Source organism: Pholcus phalangioides, unplaced genomic scaffold, assembly GCF_987345545.1.
Source record: "Pholcus phalangioides strain wild (caught in Gottingen) unplaced genomic scaffold, Ppha-v1.0 ptg000007l_1, whole genome shotgun sequence".
Classification (NCBI taxonomy): Eukaryota; Metazoa; Arthropoda; class Arachnida; order Araneae; family Pholcidae; genus Pholcus; species Pholcus phalangioides.
Window position 1 is genome coordinate 52,411,063 of NW_028301600.1, and position 7,314 is coordinate 52,418,376.

The window sequence follows — 7,314 nt, forward strand, 5'->3', positions numbered from 1 at the left end:
AAGAGCTAAAAGTGGTGAAGTTCCAATGTGATGATCTTTGTCTCTTTGTGCTCGAAAAGATTTGTCATTGCGATTTGTCGCATTCAAATCTGCTAAAACAACATTTCTACCCTCTGGAACATACGTCCCATTACAGGTGCATTTATCACATGAAGACTATCCCCCATGACCCTTTACACATTTTAAAAATGCACGTGCAGGAGCATCGCAAATAAAAGAATACAGCTCAATTTCAATGGTCCTGCCCTTGAAATTAAAACCAACATCAAACAAATGCTTTAGTTCTAAAACTAGATGATTTAGAAATTTTTCCAGAGGCTTTGGTTTCGAGGTGCCACAAAATATGCCAACTACTACAGGAGTGTTTATTAAACAGTCATTAACCGACATCAAAATAGGCCAAAATTGCACTCTGGAGCTTTTGAAAAGTGGTAAACCATCGATGTTGAATATTAATTGCAAGGTATCACAAGGAACAATAGGATGTTTAGAAAAAAATAAAATCAAATGCTTCTCCACACCAAAATAGCAAAACTCACCATTATCTAATTTTTCTGTGTCTAGGGCACACATTAGGGAGGTACCTAACAGAGATCGACTTGTTTTAATCAGATTAGGATGATATGGAGAAAGAAGTTTTAGCAAATCGGTTATTGCTACACCAGGAATTTTATATTTGACAACCCACTTCTTAAGGTCACACTGAAGAAGCTCGTCACTGGGCTCTTTTTCTCTCATAATTTCTTCTGCATGTTTTGGTGCTGTGCAAGAACCACTAAAATTACCACTTAAATATTTACCTCAATTTTCAAAATTGTGTTTATCACAACTATGTATCACTGGATTAATTTGACCATCATTGCAAGTCTCTTCTCTAGATTGATCTTGATTATTTTTACATTCATTTTCTTGACTGAATGAATGAACGCCAGGGGCTCTGTCATTTTCTTGACTATGGTTTTTCAAAAATCTATCAATTACTTTGTTGACTCTTCTTTTTGTTTGTCTCTTACTGATAATTCCTTCTTTTGGCATGTTGCAAACGAACTACAGCTATCTCAAAAATTCACAGTTGTTTTTCAACAACTTCGATTGCCGCTGTGGCGCATGTTTTAACCAAATTTTTATATAATTCTTTATTGTTACATCAGATTCACCAGTGGCTTTTTTCACAGCTCCTGCAAAATAGTGGAACAAAAAAAAAATTTACTTAAATATGTAGAATAATAATAAATTTTAAATAAATAGATAACTAAACAAAATTATGATTTCATGAAAAATATATTGTACACGCAGATGGTAAAGATAAGCTCCCAGAATGTCCAGGCTGTTCAATTTGATGCTAAGAGACTTGACTGAAAGGACACCTCCTGCTCTAAAAACATAGGCTCTTTTATTTTTCACTGAATCTTTCATTTCACATGAAACAGTTCAGAAACTTTCATAAAAAAAAAATTATGCGGAAAAGGTAGAGAAAATATTGCAATTGATTGTGTTTCCTTAAATAGCAATAACAATGGATAATTATTTAACAAATTTAACTTTGAGGTGACAATGGTACATGTATCTCGTGATAGTGACGTACGCGCTGTGAACTTTTGCACCTGCTTTTCCAGCATCTTTAAAGTTGAATTTTTAACTCAATTTTTTGGCATGATTGTTAGACGTTTAAAATATAATACAGAGTCGGTTCATGTGACAGTCTGGTCTCAAGACAGTTTTGTCTTATTTCGTCTTTTGTTACTTGCTGGATTAGCCAGGTGCAATCAAGAAGCAGGTGTAAAAGTTTACCACACTCAACTTATTCATGAAAAAAGAGGCAAGCATTTTTATTAATCCTGGCTACTTTTTCGAAATATATGTATATAACAGCAGACTCTCGCTAACCCGGCGCATATCAGATCACCAGGGTGTGCCCCGATTACTAGAAGTTAATTGAAGAAGCGCATTCAATTAACATAAACTTCCGTGCACTGACATGCATTAACATGTTTTCCTCTTCAATGGGGTCAACGAAACCCACCTAAAAATGCTGGATTACTAGATGGCCAGATTACTAAGTCTGCTTAATTGAAAATTATTTTAACTTCACCACGCAGTTTAGTTCAGTCTTCTATTATTTCCGACATATAAGCACACATTTTCAACACACTTTTTTTAGTGTTGCAAAACATGAAAATCTCTCTCCTGGCATTATGTAACAAAATGAAAGGTTTTACCATAAGTTGAAAGGGATAAAAATTTAAGAAAACCCGATTCTATGGCATATACAACATCAAAATATAATGTTTTATATGGAGACAATGCTTTAAGAGCACCTCTCTTGCTTCAGCAAAACTAAACAAATTAAAAATCTGTCGTCCCCATTAAATTGATGGGAAAAAATAAGAAACACCTAAAAATGTGTTTGACAAAAAAAAAAAAAAATTGTTTTGAGTATCAGTGCTTGGTCAAATTGAAAATGAGCAATGAAAATAGATTATATTTATGCTTCTCAATCAAAATTTTTAAAGTCAAATGCTGAAACTGGCAAAATGCTACATTTTCCACCATGAATTTTAAACAAACATCTTTGCTGAATATGTATCAGCTTTGGTTGACATTCATTTTTCGTTACCTTTTTTTTTCAATTTCATGAGAATGATCCATATGTGAGAACAGTAACTTTTGCTGTAAATACCAATTTTCTTTGCTTAAAAACCTGATACATGATATTAAAAACTTACGTAACAAAACATTGCATAGCGATGTGGATTCAAATGCAATTTTGCTGTTTCTTCCTTTAAAGTTGTATTCACACGCCAACCGATCAGTCAATAAATACCGTAATGAGTCATTCACTGCTCGCACAACCCCTTTGCCCACTCTGGAAGACAGGTACTGGCACTGGAAAGCATATTAATTGAAATTGTAATTAGAAAGGAATAACTCCATGTGACAAACTGGCATTTATAACTTCATTTGAATATTCTGTTTCTAAGCCCATTTCAGTTTCATAAAAATCACAGTAAGCATGCAATGATTAATTATCAAGATATACTTACCAAATTGAAAAAATTGTTATCAACTTGCAGAAACTCTTCCAATAAAAACATCTCATCTTGCGTGGTAAGAGGAAGAGAAATGGGCAAATCTACAGGAATCTGTGACAATTCCACCTTCATGTTTTTGTTCAGTTGTTTCATGCATTGCAGGAGCTGGTTATTCTGCTCTCGGATTTCCACGAGTATACTTAAAATCTTATCATTAGTTCGTGGACTAACAGGAGTAGATGAGGTTTTAGGAGTACTGAGATACTGACTTGCTTCTATCTCCAATTCTACAGATGGAAAAAATAATTCAATTTAAGCTAATTACTAGAGAATTTAGATGAGAAACTTACAATAAAATATGATTAAGCAAACGAAAAGTGCAAAGCTTGGAGGCCTACTCAAGCCCTATAATAATTCAAATATAGCACGGTTATCTTTTTATCCCATTTCCCAGAACTGGAAACTCCACACTCCTCCTAATGTTATCTTCATATCAGAACCTGATCCATGAAAAATACATTAGACTCCAGACTAATGTGGCGAAGGGCAGAGTTGGCAAATTTCTTGTTATGGTGGAAAAAACTGCAGTCAAAACCATGGAAAAAAATTGCTTATTCTACTTGTATATCCTACCTGTTAAGAAACTATTATTCTCATTCAATAATTTCTCTTGCTCAGGCTTCAGATATTCAATAACTGGTCTCGGTTTAGGTAGAGCAATTGTATTTCTCGCATTCTCATCATCACTTTCACTGCTGCTGAGAATTACTGGTTTACGTTTTCGAGGCCTGCGACAATCATCATCCTCTATCTCTGTGCTTGCAACGTCAGTTTCATATTCAGCTTCTTTGGCTCTTTTTCTGGCTTTCAGCAGGTCATCTATTAGAGACAAGACCTACTTGTTGACAAGGTAAAGTATATAAAAGAAATATGCAGCATCATAGAACATTCAACATTACACTTGAATATATTGCCCCCCTGATGCCAGCACAAATGTGCTATGTCCTTGGGAAGAAAAAGAACATGGGAAATGGCGTTAGAATGTTTGCTCTACTCATGTATGGTAGACTTATCTATGGAAGTTATTTTCCTAAAATGTTTCATGTATTCCAATAGGAACACATTTACAGTTCAGGGAAACTGTATAGAGCAAAATAAGGTATCGAACCAGCTGATAAAAAAAAGAGAAAATTTTCACATTTAGGCATTGGGGGGGGGGCGCTATATATACCACACAGGGCTGGACAAATCTTTAAAAACACTAGCTGCCAGAACAATTTTATCAAAAAAGGTCCAAAATAATGCTTCTTTTGACTTTTTCAGGACATAGTGACCCTCTTACATGTTTGCGGACATGTTGCTATAAATTAAAAATATTTTGGGTCGCCGCTGTGGTGGTCGAGTGGTTATAGTGACGGACTCGCGATGCGAGGATCCGGGTTCGAACCCCACAGTGGTGGTCGGCTGAAGTTGGTTTTCTGTGGTTCCCAACTTCAAGGTGCAAATGCGAGCCGATCTCCCCGTTAAAAAGTCTCGTCACAGAGAGCAACAGTCCTACAATGATAAATCATTCAATCGTAACACTTCACTCATAGTTAGAAAAACTGGTGGCAGATGGCAGCACTACACATAACAAACATTACAGAGAAACAAAAAATTTCACGTCAGGTTCCACTACACGTACACACACATTCCCGCATGTACTGATTCGTTGGGGGTTCTGTGGAGGGGGGTGTAGCAGTAGTAGGTAGGGCCTCCAAAAAATGGCTCGGGGATCCATGATGTTCTTAAGTCAGCCACCTCGTTGGGCAATTTGCCTGTTGTGGCGTTGTAATTGTAATATGGAATTCCATGTTAAAGAGACCGAAATGCAAAAAAAGAATTAAATAATGCCTCTCAGCCTGCAATTTAGTGACTGCATAAAGAATTTTTTAGTCCTCGTGGTTACCCGAGATCTTTCCAGCCTTGATAACACAAAATGTATAACAAGGCTCCAACACTATTTCACTGGACCAAATTCATAACTGTTGATGCTGGAAGATCCATATAAAGGTTCACCGACATTGCCTCTCAAAATTTGACTACAAAATACGTAAATTTCACAAGAATTTTAAAAACCTTTTTAAAGCAAGAACCTAAGGTTTGCCAGCTTCAAAGTTTGGTTTAAAAAAAAATTTTCCCCATTAAAATTGAACTTGATCTTCAGTCATAAATCCCAATGTTACATGAAGTGAAATGGCTACCTGTTTCATAGAGGATTCTGTTTAGTTGTATTATTTTCCAATTTTCATCCGGCTCCTCGCCAGAAATCAGAGCTTTATTGTAATTTTTCACAGTTTTTGATGGCCAAAAACATCTGGTCTTCCGGGGCGTTAACCAATTGCCGTTAAGGATAACAACTGGACCATTCCCAGAATCGATTGCCTCCTCTGCAACGCAAAACATTTTTCTACTGAAAAGCAATCAAAGATAAATACGTAAATAATTTTCGAAAAAAAAACCCAGACAGAATTCTAACAAAAAAGCAGAACATGCATAACATTTTACTTTGATAGAAATTGACTGTCGTGACTCATGAAATGAAAATTCGAAAGGAAATTCACCTCTCAGGAAAAACCTCTTGAAAACAACTTGGTCCTTCGTGCTCAAGCTCAAAATCTTCACTTTTTTTAAGGCACGCAACTATAAAAGGCCATCGCTAGCATAAATTGAACAAAAACAACAACAAAAAAAGAAAACAATTTGATAAAAGTAACGTTGTAGGATTACAAAAAGATCCAGAACATATACATAAGACAAAAATTTTAACACCATGTAAAACAAAGACTATCATCAACATTCACTGCAGCAGAGAAAAAGAGCGCGCATTCTTTGCGGTTGACGGTTTTTCCAATGGGCACGAAACTCGTGATGTTTATGACTTAAATACATTTACGCTATTTACCGACACGTCATTTCATGACCTCGATTGTTCATGAACGTCATGAAATGACGAGTTATTTAAAGAAGGTCATGAAATATCACGTCATTTCATGACCTTCATTGTTCATGGTCATTAAAAGACTTTGAAATGACGTGATTTTTTTTCCTCATTGACGTCATTTACAGAAAATGACCAAATTATCACGTCATATTTGACGTCAGGCGACTACTTGGGGCAACGCGATTGTACTATTTTTTTTTCCAAAGAGGTTGTAACATCAAGCTTATATTACTGGAGGGAGCATGGAGCCGCTGCGACGGGGTCAACATCGAATGCAAGGAAATCACGTGACTCGGTGAAAACACAGTTCGTGCCTAGCAATTTTTCCATTGAAATGTATAGTTCAGTCTCTGAATATTGCGTTTTAGAGATTAAAAAAAAGGCTATGTATATATATATAAACTCAAAATAAAACTCATCTAAAGATAAAAATATTAAAATATTTATTTATTTCTCATTAATACTGGAATAATTTCTTTCATTAATTCTGAAATTATTTCTTTTATTAATGCTGCAATTATTTCTTTCATTAATTCTGAAATTGTTTCTTTCATTAATTCTGAAATTATTTCTTTTATTAATGCTGCAATCATTTCTTTCATTGATTCTGGAATTATTTTTCATCAGTTCTGGAATTATTTTTCATTAGTTCTGCAATTATTTTTCAGTAGTTCTGCAATTATCTCTTTCATTAGTTCTGGAATTATTTTTCAGTCGTTCTGGAATTATCTCTTTCATTAATTTTTGAATTATCATTTTATCGACGCTGAAATTATCTCTTTCATTAATTCTAGAATGTTTCTTTCATTAATTTTAGAATTATCCTTCCTTAATTCTGGAATTATCTTTCCTTAATTCTGGAATTATCTTTCATTGATTTTTGAATTACCTTTCATTGATTTTTGAATTACCTTTCATTGATTTTTGAATTACCTTTCATTGATTTTTGAATTATGTCTCATTGATTTTTGAATTATGTCTCATTGGTTTTTGAATTACGTCTCATTGGTTTTTGAATTATGTCTCATTGGTTTTTGAATTATCTTTCATTCATTTTTGAATTATCTTTCATTCATTTTTGAATTATCTTTCATTCATTTTTGAATTATCTTTCATTCATTTTTGAATTATCTTTCATTCATTTTTGAATTATCTTTCATTCATTTTTGAATTCTCATTCATTGATTATGTAATTATTTCTTTCATTAGTTTTAGAATTATAGTTATCACTTTTACTAATTTTGGAATTATCTTTCATTAATTTTAGACTATCTTTCATTAATGCTGGAGAAATATCAC

The 7,314-nt window shown here is 34.1% G+C and overlaps 1 protein-coding gene across 2 annotated transcripts; it reads right to left on the reverse strand.

Moving 5' to 3' along the window:
• Nucleotides 1-155: 155 nt before the first annotated feature.
• Nucleotides 156-6,099, reverse strand: LOC149085472 (uncharacterized). Of its 2 annotated transcripts, none has more exons than XM_089233489.1 (6): nucleotides 5,636-6,099; nucleotides 5,276-5,481; nucleotides 3,666-3,911; nucleotides 3,045-3,319; nucleotides 2,727-2,886; nucleotides 156-1,178 (listed from the first exon to the last, which is right to left on the reverse strand). In XM_089233489.1, the coding sequence occupies exons 2-6, from the start codon at nucleotides 5,475-5,477 to the stop codon at nucleotides 1,054-1,056; spliced, it is 1,008 nt and encodes a 335-aa protein (XP_089089615.1). In that variant the 5' UTR covers nucleotides 5,478-5,481; nucleotides 5,636-6,099; the 3' UTR covers nucleotides 156-1,053. The 2 variants fall into 2 exon arrangements, with proteins under 2 accessions (XP_089089615.1, XP_089089614.1); XM_089233488.1 differs by having other exon boundaries at nucleotides 5,276-5,484.
• Between the last annotated feature and the right edge of the window lie 1,215 nt (nucleotides 6,100-7,314).

Coding starts and splice junctions, on each gene's coding strand:
- LOC149085472 (XM_089233489.1), bottom strand. CDS start 5,477: ATGTTTTGCGTTGCAGAGGAGGCAATCGATTCTGGGAATGGTCCAGTT. Junction 3,320..3,665: donor GAATAATAGTTTCTTAACAG/GTAGGATATACA, acceptor TTCCATCTGTAG/AATTGGAGATAGAAGCAAGT. Junction 1,179..2,726: donor GCTATGCAATGTTTTGTTAC/GTAAGTTTTTAA, acceptor ACTATTTTGCAG/GAGCTGTGAAAAAAGCCACT.